General features: G+C 42.6%; 2 protein-coding genes across 4 annotated transcripts; one reads left to right on the top strand and one right to left on the bottom strand.

The window, feature by feature from the left end:
• Nucleotides 1–1225: 1225 nt before the first annotated feature.
• cnot10 (CCR4-NOT transcription complex, subunit 10) lies at nt 1226–17155 on the top strand. 3 transcript variants are annotated; one of them, XM_034115605.1, is made up of 19 exons: nt 1226–1459; nt 2899–2990; nt 4903–5064; nt 5198–5348; nt 7596–7732; nt 9410–9487; nt 9565–9648; nt 10120–10237; nt 10410–10559; nt 11900–12099; nt 13172–13293; nt 13519–13695; nt 14088–14168; nt 14253–14366; nt 14449–14579; nt 14661–14693; nt 14810–14934; nt 15965–16040; nt 16766–17155. In XM_034115605.1, the coding sequence occupies exons 1-19, from the start codon at nt 1444–1446 to the stop codon at nt 16906–16908; spliced, it is 2190 nt and encodes a 729-aa protein (XP_033971496.1). In that variant the 5' UTR covers nt 1226–1443; the 3' UTR covers nt 16909–17155. The 3 variants fall into 3 exon arrangements, with proteins under 3 accessions (XP_033971496.1, XP_033971495.1, XP_033971497.1); XM_034115604.1 differs by having other exon boundaries at nt 14807–14934; XM_034115606.1 differs by having other exon boundaries at nt 1270–1333; nt 14807–14934.
• Nucleotides 17156–17180: 25 nt separating this feature from the next.
• tcaim (T cell activation inhibitor, mitochondrial) lies at nt 17181–24286 on the bottom strand. Its single transcript, XM_034115607.1, has 10 exons — nt 23529–24286; nt 22766–22898; nt 22480–22630; nt 22153–22408; nt 21357–21479; nt 20393–20490; nt 19394–19485; nt 19074–19306; nt 18862–18993; nt 17181–18354 (listed from the first exon to the last, which is right to left on the bottom strand). The coding sequence occupies exons 1-10, from the start codon at nt 23561–23563 to the stop codon at nt 18129–18131; spliced, it is 1479 nt and encodes a 492-aa protein (XP_033971498.1). The 5' UTR covers nt 23564–24286; the 3' UTR covers nt 17181–18128.
• Between the last annotated feature and the right edge of the window lie 1431 nt (nt 24287–25717).

Here is a 25717-nt window from a genome sequence, read left to right as displayed (position 1 = left end):
CGCTCGAAAGCGCTGGAGACGATGTAGTACATATGCCAGGCCTGTACGTGGCGCTGTAGTCTGCCACAAAAGCAGCGAAGAAGACTTCCCGCGCATGGCTGCCATGGTTGCCCTTCTGTTTATTCTCCGCTGTGGCTCTTTTTCTCCCCCCTCGAGGCAAGCGTTTGCTCCTGCTGCTTTAATTCAATGCAATCCCTCCCCGTCGAGGCAAGCACTGTAATTCTCTCCGGTTAGTCCACCAGCAGATGACAAACACCCACCTCTCCGCCTCTTCCAAGGAACGAGGGGACCGTGCGGCAGAGTTTCAGTTTCAGTTTTTTCGCCGGTCAAGATGTCCGTTAAAGTTTAAATCTTCCGGACAAAATTAGAAAAGTGCCGGTCAAAGGTCTTCTTTGTTATTTATTGAGCTTTAAAACAAATGAATAACGACTCTATATAATAATATAATAAAACACGGAGGACGGAGATCTCCCCCCTCTTCTGACAGCCCAGCAGCTGATCAGAGCACGCTCCCCTCTCCTGCAGGGGGGCGTGGTCAGCTGCAGCTCACAGAATCAGCCCCCTGCAAAAACAGGGCTGGAAAAAGAGCAAATGGAGGGAAATGAGGCATGGCTAAAATGCAGGATCTGTTTGGTATTTTGAAAAAAAAACTATATTTATATGCTTTATATACGTATGGCCCTACAATATATTGTTCAAATATAGCATGATAGGTGTCCTTTAATCTAATTGTTTGATCTCATTGTAAATAATATCAAATACATTCTGTGTAAATCCTGATAATTTTAAAGATTGATGTATTTATATATAAATCATATTTATCTATCACACACAAATCAACATCTAAGGCGTGATAACACTGGTTACAGGTGCCAATGTGTTCACTGAATATATGCAATTCTCATGAATTTAAATAGGCCTACAGAAAGTAAGCTGGAAACTCATTGTCGAAAAAAAAAAAAGGCTTTTTTCTGAGAAAATCATGAAAAGATTAGTAGAGAGATACCTGGTTGTTACAGAACAGCAAACACGATACATTGTAATCTTATTGAATATGATACATTATGATTTGTATCTTGGCTGTGTGCTGGAGAACTGTCTTTTTGCCAGAAACACACCTCTCTTTATTATTTATGGGGCATTAAATATTATATTGACAAATAGGAAAATAGGAATGATATGAAGAATGCTCTTTCAAACTGTGCTGACATGTGCATAACAGCAGGGGCGCTGTTGCGGTATAACCAGTTTGTTGCAAACTGTCAGCAACGCCGAAGAAGAATCTGTTTAGAGCGGACACTAGCCATCTTCTGCGTGAAACACTGATGATAAGGTATTCACGGATAATTTCAACGTTACATGTGCCAATCAACGGAATTAAATCCAATCTAAACGGACCCGACACATACAGGTTTTCTAACTATCCTCGAAAAGGCCACAGATATGGCAGAAAATACAGGTGAGTGTGTTAGCTAATGCTAGCTGCGTAGCTAGATATGGTCAATTTAAGCTAATGCACTTTTAACGCACATTTTGAAATTAATTACTGGTAATATACTTTGAAGATAATATTCACCCCAATGCTCAGTTTGTCCTTAGTTTGAGACGTGCTGTGTAGTATAATAAGGCTTAATTTATCTACAGCGCCCGTGAACGTAAACGTTAGCCTAGCCGAATGCATGTTGCCCAAAGACACGTTCAGGCAGAACTTCATTCACAAATGTCGCATTGAAGTTTTTTTTCTCAGTGGAAAACATTAAGGACATGAACATGTCTTCAGACGTCCAGCGTTAATGTCTCCAGCCTGGTAAATACGGCTGTCGTATAATCTACCGAGTACCGATAATAAGAATATGTCGTTTAATCCCACATCAGTGAGCAGGCTAACAGATATGCTAACAGTTAGCGTTGTCAGGGTGAACCAAGGCAACGGCTGAGGCGTTCATTTTATTCAAATAAATGTATGCATTCTGAATAAAAAGGAGGATTTAAAGATGTGATGAACTGTTAATGTTCTTTTTCTTAAAATGTCACTTTTAATTCTCAATTAATCCGCCAACTGTCACATACCGTCATGTGGGGTTGCACTCTCTGCTACTGTATTTACTACACAAGTATATGTTTCTCTTTAGTGTGTAATATCTACTCAGCCAATCATGCGTAAAGCATGTGGAGATGTGGTTGTTCAGACCAAACATTATAATTGAGAGGATATGTGATCTAAGATACTTTGAGCATGGTCTAGTTGTTGGTAGTTTAGTATCTGCTGATTTTACCACAACAGTCTTCACAGTTTACAGAGAATGGTGTGAACAACATCAGACTTTTGTTGATCGGAAGTTCTGTGAGCAAAAATGAGAGTGATCAGATGAGACTGGCCAGACTGGTTCAAGCTGGCAAGAAGGCAACAGTAACTCTTTTAACAAGGCGGGACAACAGTGTTATGCAGAAGAGCATCTCTGAAAGCACAACATCATCCTTGAAGTGGACCGCCGACAGCAGGCTCCAGTGTCAGATCAGAACAGGAAGCTGGGGTTACAGGGGCTGTAGTGCAGGCTCACCTCAACTGGACCAAGCTTGATTTCTGCTGTCACATGCGGACGGTAGGGCCAGCAGCATTTAGAGAGAGCTACCACAGTATAAGCAGTGTGGCCAAATTCCCTCCCAACTCTTGTCAGTGAGATATAATTGCACTGTTTAAATGCCAAACAGTGCCCATCCCTTATGGCTACAGTCCACAAATCTACCTCCAGCAGGCAAATGCTCCATTCACAAATCACACATCATATTAAAGCGGTTCCACCAACATGACAATGTGTTCAGTGATAATGTCAAGCCTCTTTTTAAGTGTGATGTTATGTAACCTTGACATTTGTTTCTCTCTTTCATTTTGATCAGAACAAAACGAAGCAAAGCATGACAGCTCATCGTCCCCTGGCGTGACAGACCAGGAGAAAGAAATGGCAGCCAGTGCATATGAAGCATATTTGGTAAGTCTTCCTTTCCTAACATACTTCGAAATCCAGTACATATATTTTGGCTATTCTCTGCAGTAACACTGTGTCACCTTTCAAAACTGTTCTGCAGTGTCAACAAACTGTACTTGCAACACTTACAGAAAGACAGTCAGCAATAAGCATAGGGTCACATTTGTCTCCATATATAAATTCACACATTTCTGACTTCATGCGAATGTAATACACCTTGTAAATTAGCTTACTTCTTCTCTTAGTGATTGCGATACATTCTGTATAATTCCTCCATCAAGAGTAGAGATCCGAGCTGATTGTAGCTGATGGATTGGATAACAGTTTCACACATAAACACCCTAATGCTGTCTTTCTCCATGGCACAGAAACTGAAAACTGAATTTCACCCTAGGGGGATAAATAAAGGTTAATTTTCTTCAAAGAGTAGCAGTGTACAACAAAAACCCATAGTGGCTTCTTGCTGGGTTATGGTAATTGGTTAAAGTGACAATTGTTTCTAGCAGCAGGTCATATCAGCTGTCACTAATAATGTGAGAAAATTGATGACCAGTGGCGAGCCGTCTCTCTGAGGGCCTAAGATATTCTAAAAAATAATATTTGAAAACATTTTTTTTTAATATTTTGTTTTTAAAACATTTTTTTTGTTATATTTTTCATTAGTTTTACCAAAATAACTTGATTTAATTGTATTTAAAATAACATTTCCAAAGAAATAAATCCTTCGAATCTGCCTGTTCAGTTTCTGTTGGAATGTGAAGGGTTAAATGAAAGAAGCTCGTCTCTGCGAGGTGAAGATAGGAGCTGATTGGTGGTCCTGCTGTAAATTCACAGAGGGCCCGCTACAGTAACTCAATGAGAGAGTAATGTCAAATGACAGTACAATTGACCAATCTTATCTTCCCTCTAAATGGGTGGGCTTTATTTTCGCAGACTTTATGACAAGTTCCGCCCGCTGTGAAGTTGATGCATGTGTATAAAGTGGTGCAGTGACGCGTCCTAACACCAGGAAGTAAGCTGCGCTCGGGTTCCCTCGACACAAAAGCAATGGGATTTCTCCATAGGGTTTTGGAAAATAGCTCGAAATAAGGTCTGTGGAAAACAAACCTGTTTGATAAATGCACATTTTGTTTAGCCGGATAATATCCACATGTCTGCCCTACTTTTATAATTTTCTAATCATAAATCTAATCGATAGATTTATGATTAGCATAAGTTCGTTCATGATGGCTCATGTCAGTGATAGTGATGACATCGTCAGAGGGCCTAGGTATAAAAGTCACGGCTCGCCACTGTTGATGACAGAACAGACATAAACTCATCTGTGGTCTGGTTTAGGTGTTGTAACAATGTGTGTTTCTGTTTACCTTAACCCTAATCTTATCTCTAACCCCAACCTTAACCTAACCCTAATACCTACCTTACCATAACATCATTTAAGCCCTTATCCTGTTGGAAGGATGGGGTGGCACTGGAAGCGCTTTTTAAATCGGGAAAGGATCATTAACTGAAGGGAGACAGTGAAAACTCTGTAGACAGACAAATATCTCCTTTACATGTTCACACAATTCAGTTTATAAGACTGATCCCATTCACGTAGTGCAGGTGGCAGAACACTAAAGCACTTAATGTGAATTATTTGCACTAAATGCACTATTTTCTCCTTTTAATGTAAGATAAAACTACAGTATTTGTTTGCTGATCATTTAATTTAAATCAGAAACAAATGGTTTATAAATATATACTGTTGCATTGGCTGAAATATTCCTTTACTCTGGTCAACATGTAGTTTGCTTGAGACTCATCTTGTTACACAAACACGTTATTATTGTGTTGGACAGACATGGAGCTACTCAGAGATAACTGTCAGAAAAACACTTCGCAAGAAGAAATGATGTCATGTTGTTCTTCACAGAGCGGGAAGTACGACGAGTCACTCAAACACCTGGAAACCCTGCAGGAGCTCAACAAGGAGGACTATAAGATCGCTATGAACAAAGCCGTCGTAGAGTTTTACAAAAGCAGTCAGACTACAACAGGGACTCTGAAGCAGACACTAATGGCAATGAAGAACCAGGTAACTGCTGAAACTTGGGTCATAACCCTGTCATGTTTACAGGGCGCGTTGGGTCAGTTTTCAGTATAAGTTGTAGACTAACAGTGCTTCTTCCTGATGTCTCGCATTTCTTCTCACATCACTCATATCTCAGGTTCACACATCGGCAGAGGACATTGATGGGTTGGATGATGTAGAAAATAGTTGGCTATACTATAATCAAGCCATCATCCACTATCACATGCGACAGTACTCTGACGCCATCGCAATAGGAGAGAGGCTCTACCAGTTCCTGGAACCGTTTGGTATGTTCTGCTGTTACTACTGACAATATTCCATACAACAGCTGGTTGATCACCCAACTGCCGATCCACTGTTCTCCCGATTCAATCTCAAGGACAGAATCATTCAATATTTGATAAAACTCTATAAAAATGTATTATCATGTAAGTGAATACCTTTTAGGTGTTTGTAGCTTTTTGAGGACATTGTTCCTTGATAGCATGTGACAAGCATTTTTCATGACTTTTGACAAAATGTTAAAGGATTTAAGGACATGACATTTAAACTGGATACTTTTATGAGTGTAGACAAAAAGCTGCATAGTCTTGACTTATTGTCAGGGGGGCACATAACTGGTACGCAGGTACGCATGCGCGGCACAAATCTGAATTGCGTAACGTCACTTGTGTCACTACGCGCCTTTGCGTACATCAAAACAAAACACATATTTCGTCTACACATGTTTCTTGTCAACACTCAATGGAGTAAACTACTAGGCATGTCAAAAAACCCAAAGACATTAAGCAGCTACGTTGCCGTTTCGCTCCCTGCAAAAAATCTTTCTATGACTGATTGAACTGGAGCTGGGTGAGCCGCGCAGGACATAACCGACGGACCTGTGAAGCTTTCCAGGAGGCAGAGGCTTAGATCACTGGACGACAGAGTTGGTCGCCGTGTGCACAGACAGGGTTAACGTCGGTATAAACAACAGAATTGTGCCAAAAGTCCGCCAACTGGCTGCAGTGGGAGACTCCCCTGTGCATTCTGTGCCCCGCGCACACACTGGAGAACTGCGCAAAATCATCTGATCACAACGTTCACGCTCTGTGGTCAAGCTGCTGCAGTTTTATTTACACCAAAGTGGAGTGAAACACACAGCTGCAAACTTACTCAGGGTGTTAATGGAAGAGTTTGAAATCAGACAGAGGTGGAAGAAGTACTCAGATCTTGTGTAGGAATACTCAGTTACAGTAAAAGTCCTGCATTCAAAATGTTACTCAAGTAAAATTAGAAAAGTATTATCAAAATATAGTGAAAGTAGCGACAGTAAAAGTATTCATTGTGCAGATTGGTGCATTTCAGAATAATATATATGATATGTTTTATAATGATTGATCATGAAAGTGTTCTCAAAGCTGGTAAAGGTGCAGCTAGTTTGAATGACTTTGTATACTGCAGGGTAGCTTGTGAATTTACTCCAGGTGGAACTAAAGTCTGATTTAACACTTGATTAGATTTCACATCATTCATCCACATCTGTGAAGTAACTAAAGGGATTAAATACATGTAGTGGAGTAAAAGTAGAAGTACAAAGTAGCATAAAATAGAAATACTCAAGTCAACTACAAGTATCTCAAAATTGTACTTGAATAAGTGTGCTTTGTTACTTCCCACATTTGAAATCAGATATGACTTCAAGTCATGTGATCATTTCTTAGTATTTGATCCTTCAACTTGGCCTCAGGAAATGCAAGGACTTCACAGTTTTGGCAACAAGTTTTGGAGAAAGCAAATTGGAGGCTTACAAAGAGACAGGGAGGTGCATCTTCATCATCTAGCATGCAAGAAGTGTAAATTGAGGACAGTGAAGGAGACACTGAGGAGGACCACGCTTCGTGTGGGGTGAGTACCAAACGCTGTCTCTTGGTACTCATCTGAGTAACTCACTAAAAAAGTTATGTGCACCCCTGCTTATTGTGTCTTTAATATTAGAAAATGCTGATCATATCGTGACATGGATGTGTAAGCCACCGTTTCCTTTAACCTAGGCCCAATTCCAAACCACCCACTACACTACCACGCCATGATGGAGTGAACTTCGTCTTGAGTCACACTCACAGCTGAATAAGGCACTCTTTAATGTGTAAGGTGTGAATACAGCAGCAAGCTTTGGGACAAACTAGTCTCTCTCTGTCAAAAACAGTAACTGTCTTAACTTTTTGTAACCATGGTTTAGAATCACCATCTCTTGGTCAAAAATAATAAACTAATGGTGTTTATTTTTTGCAAACCTCTCAGTCCCTTTAAATAAAAAACGTTATGATAAAATGAACAAGTCTACCATTTGATAGACTAGACACAGGTATATGAAGGGTTAGGGTTAACCCTTTCAACACAGTTTTCAAGTCTTTGAGTCTGAAACCTGTCCCACTAACAGGGTTTATATACGGAGGGGGCATCCCATCCCAGTTAATCTGAAAGTATTGTACATATATTTTCTAAGGAACCAGGTTTTGACACACAGTCCTTTTATTGATTTGTCCTTGCAGAGAAGTTTGCTCAGGCGGTGTGCTTCCTGCTGGTGGACCTGTACCTGCTCACCTTCCAGCCAGAAAAGGCCCTCCACCTGCTGGCTGTGCTGGACAAACTGTCCACAACAGGAAGCAGCAAGAACGGCAAAGGAGAGGTATGGCTACAGCTGTAAACACTTGTATCTAGTTATGCAGTTGCGCCTGAAGCCACTAACTAAATCAAAGTCAAACTCAGCTTTATTGTCAAGAATTCTACATTTTGTACATCCAGAAATCTCGAAATATCGTTTCCCGCAGTCCTACAGTGTGACATATATATATACATCAAACAAAAAACAAAAAGGGCCTAGATAAACATGGTATACATTAAAGGGGACCTATCATGCAAAATGCACTTTTGTACGTCTTTTATACATGAATATGTGTCCCCGGTGTTCCAGGGAACTCACCAAGTGTCAGAAAACACAACCCTCTCTATTTTCCTCCATACCCAAATCTCTAAAAACGGGGCTGCAACGGATCTGATAAAAACTGATCCAGATTTGAACACTTCAATGACGTCACAGAAGTGGCGCTACGGCTATTGGGCCAACTCTCCACCTATCAGGGGAATGTGGGGTTGGGCCACGGCCGGCCATTGCCGCTCGAAAGCGCTGGAGACGCTGTAGTACATATGCCAGGCCTGTAAGTGGCGCTGTAGTCTGCCACAAAAGCAGCGAAGAAGACTTCCCGCCCATAGTTACCTAGGTTACCCTTCTGTTTATTCTCCGCTGTGGCTTTTTTTCTCCCTGCCCTCCCGGCAGGGAGAAGCAAGCGTTTGCTCCCGCTGCTTTAATTCAATGCAATCCCTCCCCGTCGAGGCAAGCACTGTAATTCTCTCCGGTTAGTCCACCAGCAGATGACAAACACCCACCTCTCCGCCTCTTCCAAGGAACGAGGGGACCGTGCGGCAGAGTTTCAGTTTCAGTTTCAGTTTCTTTCGCCGGTCAAGATGTCGGTTAAAGTTGAAATCTTCCGGACAAAATTAGAAAAGTGCCGGTCAAAGGTCTTCTTTGTTATTTATTGAGCTTTAAAACAAATGAATAACGACTATAGGCCTATAACAATATAATAAAACACGGAGGACGGAGTTTTTCTCCCCCTCTTGACTTGATCAGAGCGGCTCCCCTCTCCTGCAGGGGGGCGTGGTCAGCTGCAGCTCACAGAATCAGACCCGTAGACAGCAAACAGCACATAGAGCGAAATGAGGCATGGCTAAAATGCATGATCTGTTTGGTATTTTGAAAACAGAAACGTATAAATATACCTTATATAGGTATGGCCCTACAATATATCATTTAAATATAGCATGATAGGTCCACTTTAAACAAAACAAAGGGCCTAGATAACCGGGGTATACAGTTTATAATGTTAATAATATATTTAAGTGTTCAAAGTACAGTTTCAGTGCAGTAGCAGTGGAGAAAAGGTGTGTGTGTGTGTGTGTGTGTACGTGTGTGTGTGTGTGTGTGTGTGTACACATTTGGGGCAGGGGAGAAAGGTCGGAGGCAGGGTGGAGAGTTCAGGGGAGAGATGTCAGAGGGAGGGAGGGAGGGGAGAGAGTTCAGCATCCTGACCGCCTGGTGGAGGAAGCTGTTCCCCAGCCTGACGGTGCCCGAGCTGAGGCTGCGGAACCTTCTTCCTGAAGGCAGGCGGCTGAAGAGGCTCTTGGAGGGGTGGGTGGAGTCACCCACAATGCTGAGTGCTTTGCGGGTGTTGTATATGTCCTGTAGTGAGGGGAGTGAGGCAAATAAAGATATACTTAAATGTTTGAATGCTGTGCTTGATTCCAGAGTTCAAACAAAGATGGAGCCAACCAGAAGGCAGAGTTCACAGCCATGATGGAGGCCGCCAAGTCAAAGATGCACCAGGTAAGAGCTCAGAGATCCCAGCTACCACCCCCCCTCCCTGTTCCAGCCTCTGTGACTGACTGTTGTTTCCTTTACAGTACAAAGTGAGAGCCTACATTCAGATGAAATCCTCCAAGGCCTGTAAGAGAGAGATCAAGTCAGTGATGAACACAGCAGGGAACGTGAGTCTCCACCATGATGTTGTTCAAACAGTGTGGGGGGGGGGGGGATGTGATGTCATGAGGGCTGGCAGGGTTACTTTAAAGAGCCCCTATTATGCTTTTGGGGTTATCTCTTTCCTGCAGTGTTTTACATAGGGTTTTGTACATGGTCAGCAAAGGCTCAAATCCCAAAGTTTCTCTCCCACACACTTTAAATCCTAATGACCTATTCCCTTTACATGTAATAAGTTACACCCCCAAGCCAGGATGTCATTGTTTTTGAAAGGTGGATATAATGTTTTAAAGACTTTCATGGTATTGACATAGCACAGATTTAAAAAGAACATAAGATGTTTTTATAGCTTTTTGTTCACACTACAGCACCATTCATTCCAGCTGCTCCGCCACAGTGACAGACACCATGCTGATGGTTCTCCCAGTGTATGTCGGTCTGTGTGTTTCTCTCTTACTTTTTTCCTGTTCCTCCCTCAGTCTGCACCCTCACTTTTCCTCAAGAGTAACTTTGAATACCTGAGAGGAAACTACCGGAAAGCAGTGAAGCTGTTGAACAGTTCCAACATCGCAGAGCATCCTGGACCCATCAAGACGGGTAAACACTCCTCTCCCTCTTTATCTGAAAAGCCACACAGCTACTTACGGTTCAGATTGCTAATGTATCCTTATTGGCTAAAACATTGTCTTTACTTTTGATGCAGCTTGCCTTAGTAGTTTGATTTATTTTGTATGTACTTGTTAATGGTTGTGCATCTTGTCTCATACAGGGGAATGTGTTCGATGTATGTTCTGGAACAATCTGGGGTGCATACACTTCGCAATGGGGAAACACAACCTAGGCATTTTCTACTTCAAGAAGGCGCTGCAAGAGAACGACCACACGTGCGCACAGCTAGGAGACGGCAGCAACGCGCAAGGTGAGGCTGGGGCTAGACTTTGATTTGGCCAGGTTTTTATAGTTTGTGATGTTTAGATGCACTGTTACTCTCCGTCAGCACTTTCACCGGAACTGCCTTCTACTAAATAAATAGTCCCTAATGAAAACTGCTGACAGTGAGATGTATGGATTATCCAGAGCAATAAGGACATTGTTTCTGCTGAGGATTTTGTTTAAACATTATTGTCAAATGTTGTGAACACTTCCCACGTTTTTTCAGCCGGCTTTTAAAATATTCCCCTAAAAGAAATATGGGTGAAGCAGCTTTTATTCACTGCACTACGAGACTGGAATACCCTACCAGGAAATATGTGACCTGCTCTATCGAAATCAGTCGCATTGACCCGAAGACACATTTTGAGTTGTATACACTGTTGGAAAGAGGAGATTCCTAGCTTCCTAATGATATCAGGATTGTTGTTGTACTCCAAATATTAAGCAAAATATGTCACATTATATAATGACTGAGTCATCATTTTGAGAAAAAGGCTTTCAAAGTTTCCTCTTCTCTGGAATCCAGTGTGTGTGTGTGTGTGTGTGTGTGTGTGTGTGTCACCGGCTGTTGTTATGCCTGCTGTGACGTTAAGTTACTCCGTTCTCCGCTTGTAATTATGCCGTTAGAAGCTTCAAAGTTGTATTTATCATCTGAATTTGCCGAAACAAGTTTAATATTCTGAAAGCCAAGACTTTGTTTATTTGAAATCAGATGAAAACAAACTGTAACGGACCCTGCCGTGTTATCTATGATTACGCCTTACATTCATAATTTCAGCCGGAGGGAGGGGGGCGGTGCTGAGGAAGAGCAGAGTGGCGAGTGAGCGCTGTCATCTTCCCTTTACAAGCTACAAAAATGTATTTATCGTGTGATTTTGGAAATAAAAGTTTCATATTTTGAAAGCCAAGACTTTGTTTATTTAAAATCAAACAAAACACCCGAACCCCGAAAAACTAGTTTTTTACGCAAATCCACGTTTATTTTTAAATGAGCCGTTCCGACTGATTTCGATAGAGCGGGTCACATATTAGAGGCAAACGACTGGAAACACATTCTTTTTTAGTGTCCCCCTATAATTGGTCATAGAGTTTTTTATTATTGATTTTATATTGCCTTTTTTTAAATTGTTTTATTGTATGTATTACTTACTGAGTAGGTTATCTGTTGTGAACTTTTGGATAATTTAGTTATTTAATGTATTCTCTTCCCTTTTTTTTACCTCCATTGTTAAAGCACTATAAAAGTGCTATACAAATGAAGTTTTCTAAATTATTACTATTATTGTTATTATCACCACGGTAAGAAGATGTTTTTCTCTTCTCCAGCTAAGAAGTTCACAGGTATCCCGATGTGCGCTCTGCTAGCGAACAAGCGCTACGAGCTGCTGTATAACTGCGGGATCCAGCTGCTGCACATCGGAAGGCCTCTGGCCGCCTTCGAGTGTCTGATGGAGGCCGTGCAGGTGTACCACTCCAACCCCAGACTGTGGCTGCGCCTGGCAGAGTGCTGCATCTCCGCTAACAAGGTGCTCACACTTTACTGAGAAACCTCCTCATTTCACTTCAGCTCTGTTGCATGTGGATTTTCCAACACATTGTATGGGGGTGGGGGGGGGGGGTGGGGGAAACATCTCTAAGCAGAGGGTGAAAAGAGGTGCTGCAGCTAGGCCTGTCACGATAATACATTTTGTTGGACGATACATTTTCCTGGAAATTATTGCGATAAACGATAATATTGTCGGCACTGTTGTAAGACCATTTTAGACCACTGACATAATGATAATATATAATAATAATTCAAGTACATCCTTTCAAACATAACTTTGTATTGAACATTCAACATGGCAAATGAAATGTGAAATAATGTTAAAATATATAAATGATATATAATAAATAAAACAAATTAATTAATTTATAATAAATTAATTAAATCACACACAACCAAAACAATAAATTAAATAGACTCAGGCTGGAAAACAGAGCTCTCTCTATCTATCTATCTATAAATATATATCTAAATATATATATCTATAAATATATCTATCTATATATATAGATATATTTATAGATATATTTATAGATAGATAGAGAGAGCTCTGTAAATATATATATCTCGCAGCGCGCCTGGCTAAAATACTGGTCCCATCCTTATGTAAACGGCAATTTATCGAGCTCAGAAAAGTTATCGAGTCCATTTTATTTATCGTACGATAAGTCAATTTATCGAATATCGCGACAGGCCTAGCTGCAGCACAGGCAGTATGAGAAAAAGAATAACCTTTTTGAACATTAATACATGGAAACATGTCACAGTAGAGGCACTACATACACTTCTGAACCTGAAACTGAGCAGAATAGATCCTCTATTTCATTTTTCAGTGTTGGTGTCTGTTGTTAGCGAAGACAACCTAAGTAGTTTTTGGATTTAAGTGAAAGACATTGTTTATTTAAAGTGGAATAATATGTAATATTGGTCAATAATTATTCAAGAGATACCATGGGCACACCAACTATTTGTTTGTTTGAACATGTATTTCTAAAGTAACTTTTACTCATTGTACAGATTTATAAAGGTGAACAATGTCTGTTTGTTTCCAGGGATCGGAGCAAGAAAGCAAAGGTTTACCTTGTAAAAAAGGTATAGTTCAGTCTATTGTCGGGCAAGGCTACCATCGCAAGATCATCCTGGCATCGCAGTCTACCCAGAACACTATATACAGGTCAGTGTCCACACACACACACACACACACACACACACACAGCATGAAGATTAGGAACAGGAGAACAGCTAATCTGTCTCTGTCCTAAGTAAAAACACAATACCATTGAATTGAATATGACAAGATCTCTTGCAGAATATATATGACAGCATGTTTGACTCTAATTATTTGTTTCAATGGAGTGAAATATTGTATAATTGTGTGTATGTACGTGTGTGTGTACAGTGAGGGCCAGTCAGCAGCTATCCCAGTAGCCAGTATGGAGTTTGCAGCCATCGGCCTGAGGAACGCACTGCTGCTGCTGCCTGAACACCAGCAGGACGCCAAGACAGAGAACGGCTCCAAGATCTGCAGCCAGGCAGGGAGCACCGAGAGCGGCAGCGAGATCAGCGACGCCTGCAGGTCACACGCGCACAAACACACTAAAAAGTTGTATCAAGATTAATTTAGTCTTACCTCAGTATAGATGTCAAATTCAGGTTCCCCTAGAAAAAAGGAAATGCATTTTACTACGATTGTGAGGGTGAAATATGATCAGTGCACGGAACATTAACACAACTCAGTAATGTGATGTTGGAGCTTACAGGAGCGTCATCTCTGCTGAGCATGTTGTACTCTATATAGTTAATAATAGAAACTAGGACTGTTTGAGCCTCTGTTACTATTTGCTCAGTTAGGACAGCTTTCTTTCGTTCACAAGAATATTCATATTGTGCCATCTGATCCACCGTCAATAATGGCTTCCTCTTGACTGAAGAGCTGCTGTTTGACAGTTGTGTGATGATGTGTTGCAGTGGGAAGGGTCCGGAGGCCGATAAGTTCCTGTCCGCTGCACCATCGTCCCCTCTCAGGAAACAGGAAGTGGAGAACCTCAGGTAAACACTGCTCTCCTCACTACAGCCGACACATCAGCTGTGACCCGGCTGCACACTCACCTCTGTCTTCTGTTTGATGTGCAGGTGCTCCATCCTGGCCTGCAGTGCCTATGTGGCGTTGGCACTGGGAGACAACCTGATGGCACTGAACCACGCTGAGAAACTGCTCCATCAAACTAAGGTGTCCGGATCGCTCAAGTGAGTCACAGCATCCGTGAAGTTATCAGCTGGTCGTCAGCCATGTTTGCTCCTGTCACTCAGCCCTCTGCTCTCTGTGCAGGTTCCTGGGTCACCTCTATGCTGCTGAAGCCCTCATCTCATTGGACAGGATCTCAGACGCCATCGGACACCTCAACCCAGAGAACGTGAGCGACGTGTCGATGGGGGTGCTGAGCAGCGAGCAGGACCAAGGTCAGGGGCCGCTCCACTGTCCTCTACAGAACACACTGCTTTGATTCGGGGATTAATGCTCGGCTTTGTTTTCGTCAACAGGTTCAGACAAAGGAGAAGAGCCTGTGGAGTCCTGTGAGTCAACATTCAGAAATTCCTCTATGATTGAACAAAAATGATATGTACAACACTAAGAATGATTCATTTTCAAATGACATCAGAATACTAAGTGTGTGGTGTGTGTGCAGCAGGGAAACAGACCCCCCTGTGTTACCCCAGCAGTGTGACGTCAGCCCGGGCCATGATGCTCTTCAACCTGGGCAGCGCCTACTGTTTGAGGAGCGAGTACGAGAAGGCCCGCAAGTGCCTGCATCAGGTAACCATGACGACAGCTACATGACTTGCATATACTCATTAGGTGCCGCAATTTAAGCTTGTTGTGTAAGGCAGCAGTCAGGGTTTCTTTCACAGTGCATCAAACTCCAACAACAGCCTCGTCAGGGTCAAATACAAACCATTAACAGTAATTAGGTTAGCATAAAGCAACACAATCCCAGAACAGGGCAGCACACGTAGATGCACATGCCTAACATAGCAGTGCCTCTGAGGTTAGTTCTGGAGCTTTGTGTGAGGGCATGTTGTTACTGCTGCAGCAGAGACCGCTCACCCAGATGGATATGGTTTTGAAAACCAGTCAAATGTCAACACAGACATGATGCAGAAAGTTTAAGAGAGTGTGTAGCAATCTGCCTTAGCTGCCTTCACTGAATCAGTGGTAAAATGGCTCTGTGCTGATATTGCCGTCCTTCTCCTCCCAGTTAAGACCAGTTTCCCAGTCTTAACCCCGCCTCCCCATCATTAAGCCCCGCCTCCCACCCAAGTGAGTCTTACAACTTTTGAGGACCTAATGATTAAGGGCTATTCAAGTGTTCATACTGGGAAGTTGCTTCTCCTCTTTTTTCCTGCCCAAAAGGCATTATATGACACCGAAGTTGTTATACCACCTTTTGCTTGGTCACTTCCTGGGAGCTCTGTGGTGCGTGACTCCCAGGGGAGCCCACTGCTACAGATTGCCCCAATATGCTGCTCTCAACGTTCAAATTATATCAAAATTGAATGCCACTCCCCTTTTTAAAGCGCAACCAATGAGATGACCGCTGTATGAAGCAGCACTAGCAAGAATTTCAAGTAACCATAGAAACCAAAGTAACTAGCTGAGCAGATTGCTGTCAGGCAGCTTTATTGTGCCTCGTTCCTCACAAGCTTCTATTCACAGCCGATATGATGGATTTAAGTATGTTGTGTGGAGAAAAAAAACAATCGTCTCTTAAGTATAGTGCATTCTCTAAACAATTGTGTTAAGTTATAGTTAAAACGTTACAATCTCTTTTTTTCTTCTTCATCAGGCTGCATCTATGGTGAACACTAAGGAAATTCCACCTGAAGCCATCCTGCTGGCAGTGTACTTAGAGCTGCAGAACGGTATGCCACACACTGAAATCAACGAAACATTTAGTTTCTTCATTTGGAATAACATATGTTCAGAAAGATGTTTACTTATCCTTTAAATCTGATAACTTTGTAAAGTTTGACAAAGATCTTGGACAGTGAGGACAGGTATCATGATGACAAACCCTTTCTCTGGTCACACTGTCTTTTTTTTAACGTAATGATGTCAATCCAACTGCGAAACGGCACTGCGCTCTGGTGCGGCACATCTCAGGGGCTGCAGGTACTCATGTTACCTCCGCTGGTTGTCACATGTGTTCGGCATTACTTGCATACAATTTGGGTTTATAAAACGTCATTTTTCTTGAATCCAATATGCTTTCAAAAAACAGGCGTGATTTAGATACCAGTTCTTCCTCTTCATCCCACATCATTTCATCACTGGTCTCTTTCCCTTCAGCTCAAATCCATGTGCTCTACTCGGTGCTCATCGACTGTAAATGTACCGCCTCAGCCACTAGCATAACTTCTTCTTCATCTGATAGCCAAGTATATTACCATGCAGAGGGTGAATGAATGGCACATGGAATAGGCTATCATTGATATCAGGTCAAGGTGTCTTTGCAATACGTCTACCCTAAATGTTGATATAACAATAGACTTTTTGATATATTATGCAGCCCTATCCATTAGTGGTATTTCCTTAGATTATTATGTGTGTGTGTGAGGTGTTAAAAGTGTGTGTGCTGCGCCCTCAGGAAACACCCAGCTGGCCCTGCAGATCATCAAACGGAACCAGCTGCTGCCCTCGCCGGTCCAGAGGGTCTCCCCAGACTCCCGCAAGAAACCCGTCCAGCCCATCCAGCTGCCCTCATCCTTTACACAAGTTCAGCGCAAATGAGCCTCTACAGCCAACCCAGACCCCTCCCAAACTTCACCACACACAGTACCCCCCTGAGGAGCCTTGATATTTATAAAGCTACTTCCCCTCAGCACCAGGAGCCGTTTGAAATGCAGGAGACGCTGCAGGCTGATGAGACGAGTAGAGCGTCAGCTGCAGCGCTCACTGTGGACTGTTTATTTCCATTTAAATGAGGAATCGGTGTGTTGTCTGAACATTGAAAATAAATTTTATTTACTGTACAACATGTGTGACTCTTAATACTACAGTCTTTTCTGTCCACAGTAGATTAACAGTGGATCTAATCAAAGGTTCAAAGGCTGTTCAGAAAATAACAATATATAGTTAAAGTCTAATAATTAATACAATAAAAGATGTAGTTATATTAGTGTTTTATTGGGCATCAGAACAGAGAACTCTGTACAAACTATTTATTTTAAAGTGCCATCATTTCTCAGTGCACTCAACGCAACAATTAAAAATACTCACTCTGTCAAACTGCACAAGTTAAGGCCTCCGAAACCTTAAAGTTTAGGCAAACACTATGGTTTAGATTTTTGATATCATTCCTGAAGAGTTACAATTCTCCAGTATTCAAGAAGAAAAGCAAACATTTAAGAAAATCTGAAAAACAAGACATGCCTGAAACCAGATGGAGGATACAAGCAGCTGAGGTGGGTTTCCTCTGGAGGGTGGATGACGTCTCCCTGAGGGATAGGGTGAGGAGTTCGGTCATGCTGAGGGACTCCACAGTAGAGCCCCTGCTCCTTTGCATAGAAAGGAGGTGGTTCGGGCACCTGGTAAAGATGCCACCTGTTCCAGGCCGTCCAGCTGGGAGGAGACCGAGGGGCAAACCCAGGACCGGGTGGAGGGATTTTGTCTCAACGCCAGCTTGGGAGCGCCTAGGAATCCCCTAGTCAGAGCTGGTTGATGTGGCCAGGGAAAATGAAGTTTGGGACCCTCTGCTGGAACTGCTTCCTCCCCTAAGTGGTAGAAGATGGACGGATGGATGAAGCACAGAATTCTATCCAGCATAAATGTATGTGTCATTGAGAGGTCCTTAGAGGTGGGGAACCATTGAGCTCTACTTGGATTCGCCTGCACCACTAACCATATAAAGGTTTCCCTTGAGACTGAACAGCACCTGACATCCAACCAAAGATCCTGTTGAATTGTTCTACAGCTGTAACAAACACCCTGTCCAGCACATGGACCGAGTCTCAGCTCTTCCAGTCCCAGGGGACACAAAGGTCCCCGTCCTGCATGACAGAGTAGAACTGAGAGACACAGATGTGGAGGCCCTGCATGAGGGGAGAGCGCTGCTCCACTAGCCTGTTGCAGCACATGATCATCTGGCTGGAGCTCACACTGGGCTCTTTGGACAGACTACTCAGAGACAGGTTGTGGAGACAGAGCTTCAACACAGCCGCCTCCTCCGCCTGCAGCCTGCACACAGAGAGGAGTGGGTCAGTAACAAAGCTGAGGAATGAGCTGCAGTGATCAGCAGAGGATATGGAGCAGCAGCGATAAGTGGTGCAGGAATGAGTCCTGAAATGACTGAGTTATACAATTTTGTGTTCCCACGTCTCGAACTCAACAATTTTTTGAATGTGTTTCTGGTTAAAAGCCTGAAACACAAGCTGGAGAGATTTTCACATTATGCTCTAAGACATCAAATACGTCAGTAAATACTCCTCTTTCTGAAGCGTCTGTCCTGTTGCTAACAAGTGTGTTTGCCAAAGAGCTTATTTTTTTGTTGAGGGAGCACTTGCGATGCTAACTCCAAGGTCGGCCTACAAAAAAGACATCATCACTGCACCACTGTATAGCCCCCCATAGACAGCACATTAAGGTTTCATGCTGTGACGCTGCTCAGAGTGATTCAAACACAATGCCAGTTGATTCCTCTCAACGAGTGACTGGAATCCATTCAAATGAAGCGTGTTGACTCACTGGTTTCTGCGTTGGGTGCGCTGCCTGGCCTCAGGGGCGTGGCTCTGCAGGAACACCTGCAGCTTGGGGGGGTCGCAGGTGGTAGGGATGATGAAGTACCCCATCTCATGAAGACTGGGATTAGTGCGGTCACTGTGATTGACACAAAGAACACATGATGTGTTACCTAGTCAAAGTACAAAACCGCGTTCTATGGTCATGTGACAGCTTACTTCTCTAACAACATGCTGAGGCCCTGCATGCTGCGGGGGTGCAGCCGGAGGCGGCGGGATATCAGGCTCTTGTGGAAAGTGTTCAGTGTGCTGTAGTGCTCGGTGATGGGCTGGATGGGGCCCAGCCTCTCCTTGTGGACCACCTGAGTCCCCCCCAGCAGGAGGCTGATCCTCTCCTTCAGCCAGTCGCTCTGCTGCAGCAGGCTGTGGTAGCTGGGCAGCTGCTGGAACATCTGGAGACACAGAGCAGCGTCAGCACACAGAGGAGCACACAGAGGAGCACACAGAGCACCGGCAGCAGAAGCACTGCGCTGCATTACTTTGGTCCACTGGTGATGGACGTCCATGGTTCCCAGCATGATGTGTCCAGAGGCGTTCATCCCCGACTGGTCAGCAAACATAACCGTGTGTCCTGGAGGGGAGGGGGGGAGCAGCCCATTAAAGGGAGGTTCACCAATTCTACATGTTTTGCTGGTAAGAGCTCACCAAGTGAAAACAGTTCAGCATAACACTGCAGTTGAACACCTTCTGTTCTAGTTTGCCATGAGGGTTTGGGCGTCAATAAAAAGCATGTGGTGGATTTTATTTTGACGTAAACCTTCCATAGCTTTATTGGAAGCTAACACAAAACTGGAGATGTGCGCTCAGCATAGCAGCTCTTGCCACATATTTCCGTCTTCTCCTTTAACCTGTTTGATGATAGATTAAAGTGAAGTGCAGCACTCCTAAGTTTGATACTGTACCTTTTTTTTTTTTAATGTATCGTAGGTGATATATGTAATAAGACATCTGGACAAGAAAACGGACCATTTACTTTCTTAATAAAATAAATGAATAAATAATATAAATGCAGTCTGCCGGTGAAAAAGGTCCCGTGCCGCTATAAGCAGGACACAGTACACAGAATAAATGCAGAGAATTGTTCATGTTCTTTTTTTGACCTTTTATGAGTAATAGAACAGCAGGAAAGTCAGCCGTCAAAAAGTCCTCCAAAAGTCTTTGCAGCTGTTAAAGCCACAACCCAAACCACTGTCACAACAAACTAAAGTCGCCTTACTCCAGCTCTAAAAACACATTTCCTAGTATCCTCGTTTGGTTTCCTTGCATCCCTCAAGAAATCCCTGGTGGTGGAGGGACTAAGAAAAGACACAAGTGAGGGAAACATAGATGATATTTAAGAGATATGGGATGTACCCTAAGACACTAGAAAAGGACAGGTTAAGAAACAGGGAGACCCCACAGGAGACCCCACAGACAGAAATGCAGCCCTGAATGAGTGGGTGGTTTAATGGAGAGATCAGAACAGGGCCTGTGTTTACCTCGCAGGTTCCTAAGGGCCCCGGGGTCCTGCTGGGACAGCCGGCTCAGACTCTGAAGCTGAGAGCACCTGTGGGCCACCCCCCAGCTGCGCTGCCACCTGCACCACACAACTCATGTCATTGTCATGGTAACGTACAGTTTCTTACTTTTTCATGCCCAGTCCCCATAAAAACCTTTACTACTCATTTAGATTAGGGATGCACAATATGGATTTATGGAGCTGTTACTGATAAGATGACCAATGATTTCACATTTTGTGGGTTTAAAAAAGATTTATAATCTGTAGTTTATTATCCTCAGCTGAGGAGGACATGTAATGCTTATTTTCAGGTTCATATTAGTATGTAGTGTCTCTACTGTGACATGTTTTCATGCTTTAATGTTCAAAAAGCTCTTTATTTTTCTCATACTGCCTGTGCTGCAGCACCTCTTTTCATCTTCATATGTCCCGCCCCTTAGCCTATCACCTACAATGTGTTGGAGCGATAGCCAATATAAGCTCAAGTATAACATAGTGAGGTCACTTTGAAACAGAAGTAAACAAAGGAGTCGAATGGAAGCGTCTTAGGAGGGGACTTTGCAGACCATTGACATGCACAAAAACCTATATAACACTACAGGGAAATGAAAACCCCTAATAGGGCCTCTTTAACTCAATGGATGCAATTTGGCTTCCTATTATTGACCGATAAATACTATCAATATGTTTTTGTCGTAATGACACAAACACATGATAATATACATTTTCTATTATCTGCCTCTAATTGACCATATGTGGTGCGTGCTTCATTTAAATCATACTCTGCAGAGGAGCAGGGTTCACTGCTGACTGCTCAATCTCTAACCAAATTAGAATGACATCAGTTACTCTCTTGGTAAGCGGTTAATCATTTTGCAAGAACAAGGCTCCTCACATCGTTCAGGACTACAGTTTCCCATCATACTGAGTAGAGTTGAGTGTACCTGATGTCGGACAGATCCAACTTGCGACTAAGTTCATTCTTCAGTCTGTTCAGCTCTTCTCTCCGAGGAAGACTAGCAGTATTCTTCTTCGTGGCCTTAGGCTCATTGTTTCTCAGCCACAAGCTGACAAAGAAAAGGCAATAAGAAACCACTCTGACAACTCTATAAAGCTACAGTCCATGCACTCAGTTACTTGTTGAAACCATGACTTGGCCTTTAGAAACTAGCGGGTGAACATAGTAGAGCATTTAGCAGCTACTGAGCTGGAAAAGACCAACACAGAGCTAAAAGAGTGTAAATAATGGATTCATCAGGTGGACACAAGCAAAAAGACCTCTACTTAATGATTGTTTTCTCCTTAAATGCTGGACATGTAAATAGTTTGCTACAAGAATGGTAAATGCCTGTCCATCAGATCGTTTAGAATATTCAAGAATGGTCCCCTAGGTCTTTGGGTTACTTTACTTTCATTATTCTGCTTCATGAGAAACATTTATTATCTTTCCAAGAGTGAGATGAGAAGATGTCCCATGTCTGTGATGAGAGTGGAGTCAGGACGTGGTTAGCCTAGCGTAGCATAAAGCTTGAAAGCAGGGGGAAACGGCTAGCCTGCCTCTTTACGGAGTTCAAAAACACATACTTATGCTTATTGACATGTACCATGTTTGTTTGAACTATAGGTAAACAAAATGCATAAAACAACAGTTTGGACTGAACTCTCTATCATATTTTAGTTTGTATCAAAAAAGTAGTGAAGTCTATGTTATGTACTGTATGTGCATTCACTGTTACTAACATGAGAGTGGGCTCCACCCTCCTGGCCTGCTGCAGCTCCTGCTCAGGGTCTTTGAATCCAGTGAAGCTGTAGTAGCTCTTATGCCATCGAATAGGTCTGTAGAAAGGCACCCCCCCCTCAGGTGGTCTCTTAGATGTCTCTACACTTGTTTTGAGATCCTTCATGTGCTCAGTGGGCAGGCTGCAGGACTTCAACACGTTCAACACTGTGCTCAGGACATCGTATGTGTGCAGGGTGAAGCTCACTGAGCGGAACCCTGAGGATAGGGAAGGTTAAACATCTGTAAAGATAGATGAAATACTATGAGCAGTATTAATGAAAGTGTACCTGAGGCCAGGAGGTCTGGCTGCACATCGCTGCTGTCCTTCGTGTCCCTGACATAAAAAGTGAGCTTCATTGGCCGGACTGAGTGTGAGCCGGGCTTCTGCAGGTGGTCCAGAAAGCTATTCAGCCTCTTCAATGAAGTCTCATTGACTTCCTGTAAAACACACCACTCAGTGTTACACAGTGTGGGGAATCTCCTCTTTACATGATGATGATTGGTCTTGTGATTTTAGCGTTGTTATCTTTTCAACAGAACATTTAAACACGTGATAATATACTAGACACCTACCCGTTCCATGGGGTGTTGACCAAAGAAGTCAGGATGGACTGCAAAGTAAAAGGGTCTGAGAGCAGTGACAGCTTCTGCCCCCGACAGCGCTCTCTGCTGGGCTAAATGTGTGGCTACACGCTTCCTCTGCAGCCTGCTCAGAAACACAGGAAGGTGACTCGTTTTATAATAATATGGAAGTATAGTATGTATTGTCACACAGTTTTACATGTAGATTATTTTGATTGTTGATCAAATTATAGGTTGTTCTTCAACCAATTGTTTACCCTATAAAAACTAAAAATGCTTATTGCAAACGAAGAGGCCAATGTGCAATCACTCAATTGTATTTTTGTCTCAACAACAGTTTCAAGCCTGCGTGGTTTCAGTTTAAATAGTGAGAGATGAAAGCTGGATAATTGGCACACTACAGAGGATGTACACAACTGTTTGGCATTTGTATTTGATAAATGACTTACAATAAATAAACTCTAATCATTAGTGTTTAATATAGTTTGTAGTAATGTTTTGTGTACACATATGGTTGCATTATGTCATTGAAAAGGGGAACATTCAGTCTGTCAAACATTTTAATGCACTTATTAACATTTGATACAGACATTCCTTGATCCTGGCTTGACTATTATCTAGAATCATCACCTTGAGATCACCAAATCACCAAATGTGTTGTGACATGTGAGGCTTACATGTCACAACACATGTGAGGCTGAAGCTGACACAGCTCTAGCATACACCATGCACACGTCACAGCAGCGTGGGTTACCTGATGGAGCATCTCAGCAGGGAGTTGACAGCCATCACTGACTGACCGCGTGTCAACAGATGTGCATTAAATCCTCACGAGCTCTTCTCTGCAGACAGTCCATGGCAGGTCTCACATCAAAGTAGCTTTCACTTGATGTACATTCATCCCAATCAGAGAGCAACTTTGAAGAGGAATATCAGACTGACCAAAGCGTATAAAAATGAAATGAAAATGTAATGTATACAACTTAAGGCCAATAAAAGTTAGCTTACTTATCAAACTAAAAATATTAGGGTCAGAGGGGAGGTTAAGGTTAAAGCTTTAGCCTTGTTTGCTAAAGTTACTCAATGACAGAAACACAACATGGCTGCAGTTAGCTACTTCAGCTAGCATACAAAGCATAACAAACAGCAGTTGTTGTTTGGCTATGAATGACTTGCAATAATTAACAGGTAAGGGTAGTTGTTAAGTTGGCCCGTTGACAACAAACAGTAAAACAGTAATATTGTCCTCACCGGAGAACCGCTAGCTTAGCTCATGTGTTTGTGTTCTTCTTCTACGACTATTTTTTGTGAGACAAGCAGCCGCTCTGCCGCGCCCCGCCGGGCTGTATTATGATTGCAGCTCGGTAGACTTCTTCTTCTTTTTGTTTAATGACGTATGGCAATTATCGTGTTCGGTACATTACCGCCGCCTACTTAACTGGAGTGTGAACCAAAGCTCTCTGTTTGCATTAAGACTAAAAGAGAACAACTAAAATCTAGGTTTTAAACAAGGCTTTATTGTCAAGCAATAACTGGTACGCAGGTACGCATGCGCGGCAAACATCTGAAATGCGTAACGTCACTTGTTTCAGCGCCTTTGCGTACCGACGGACTTGTGAAGCTTTTCCAGAAGGCGCTAGATTACTGGACGACAGAGTTGGTGCCGTGTGCACAGACGGGGCTGCTGTTAACGTTGGTGTGTACAACGGAATTGTGCCTGCCAAGGCCCAAAACTACGCCAACTGGCTACGGAGGGAGACTCCCCTTTGCACATTCTGTGCCCCGCGCACACACTGGAGAACTGCGCAAAATCAGCTGATCACAACGTTCACGTTCTGTGGTCAAGCTGCTGCAGTTTTATTTACAACAAAGTGGAGTAAAACACACAGCTGCAAACTTACTCAGGGTGTTAATGGAAGAGTTTGAGGTGGAAGAAGTACTCTGATCTTGTGTAGGAATAGCAGTGGCGTTTTTATATGTACAAAAGTGGTGGGGCACAAAAAACTTAGATGTCTATATATAAGCTTCTGCAGTGAGGTTCATGGCTGGTGAGGCACTGGCACTGACTCTTCAGGTTTACAAATATTATATTTTGACCTAAACCAAAATATAATATTATTTTCAAAAGCTTTTTTTGTCTGATGCTTCGATTAATTTTAAACAGACAGTTCAACAAAAGGATACCCAAAAAATGTAATTTTATCATTTAAATATTGAATTGTTCTCTCTTAGTAAGATCCCATTTTCAATACAATTGCGGTCTTACCTTGACTTGAAGATGAAGTCCATTTGCCTATCCTTCTGGACAAAAATCTCTATTACTTTTTTGTAAAAGTCCTCCTTATCTTCTTGTAGTTTCAAAAGTCTATCATAAATCTAATCGATAGATTTATGATAAAAACATTATAAAAGTAGGGTAGACATGTGGATATTATCCGGCTGAACAAAACGTGCATTTATCTAACAGGTACGTTTCCCACAGATCTTATTTCGAGCTATTTTCTAAAATCCTATGGAGAAATCTCATTGCTTTTCTGTCGAGGGAAGCCATGCTCAGCTTACTTCCGGGTTTTAGGACGCGTCACTGCACCTCTCTCGTCTCCTCTTCACACACCACACTTTTCGCGGCACACGTACTTACAGCCAATCAGCTCTGAATTATGTGAGATGACGTATGGTGGAGAGGCGAAGTCCCTCCCCTTCCGGTGGGACTCATGGGACCTTATTTCGGAAAAAGTTTGTATTGAAGTCAATGGAGAGAGAAAGATTATCTTTCGATCCCGTTTGAATTGTGCCACGAATTACACATATGATGTTTGTCAATCTTAAATAATCATTTCCATGTCAAAAAAGTCACAGTTTGTCGTAAAACTGTTGAAATATAAGACTATGAAAAATACGCAACTAGAAAGACTACAAATCCCAGAATCCCGGTCCCGCATG

The sequence above is a fragment of the Trematomus bernacchii genome, unplaced genomic scaffold (assembly GCF_902827165.1).
Source record: "Trematomus bernacchii unplaced genomic scaffold, fTreBer1.1, whole genome shotgun sequence".
Classification (NCBI taxonomy): domain Eukaryota; kingdom Metazoa; phylum Chordata; class Actinopteri; order Perciformes; family Nototheniidae; genus Trematomus; species Trematomus bernacchii.
This window is presented reverse-complemented; position numbering and strand designations above follow the sequence as displayed.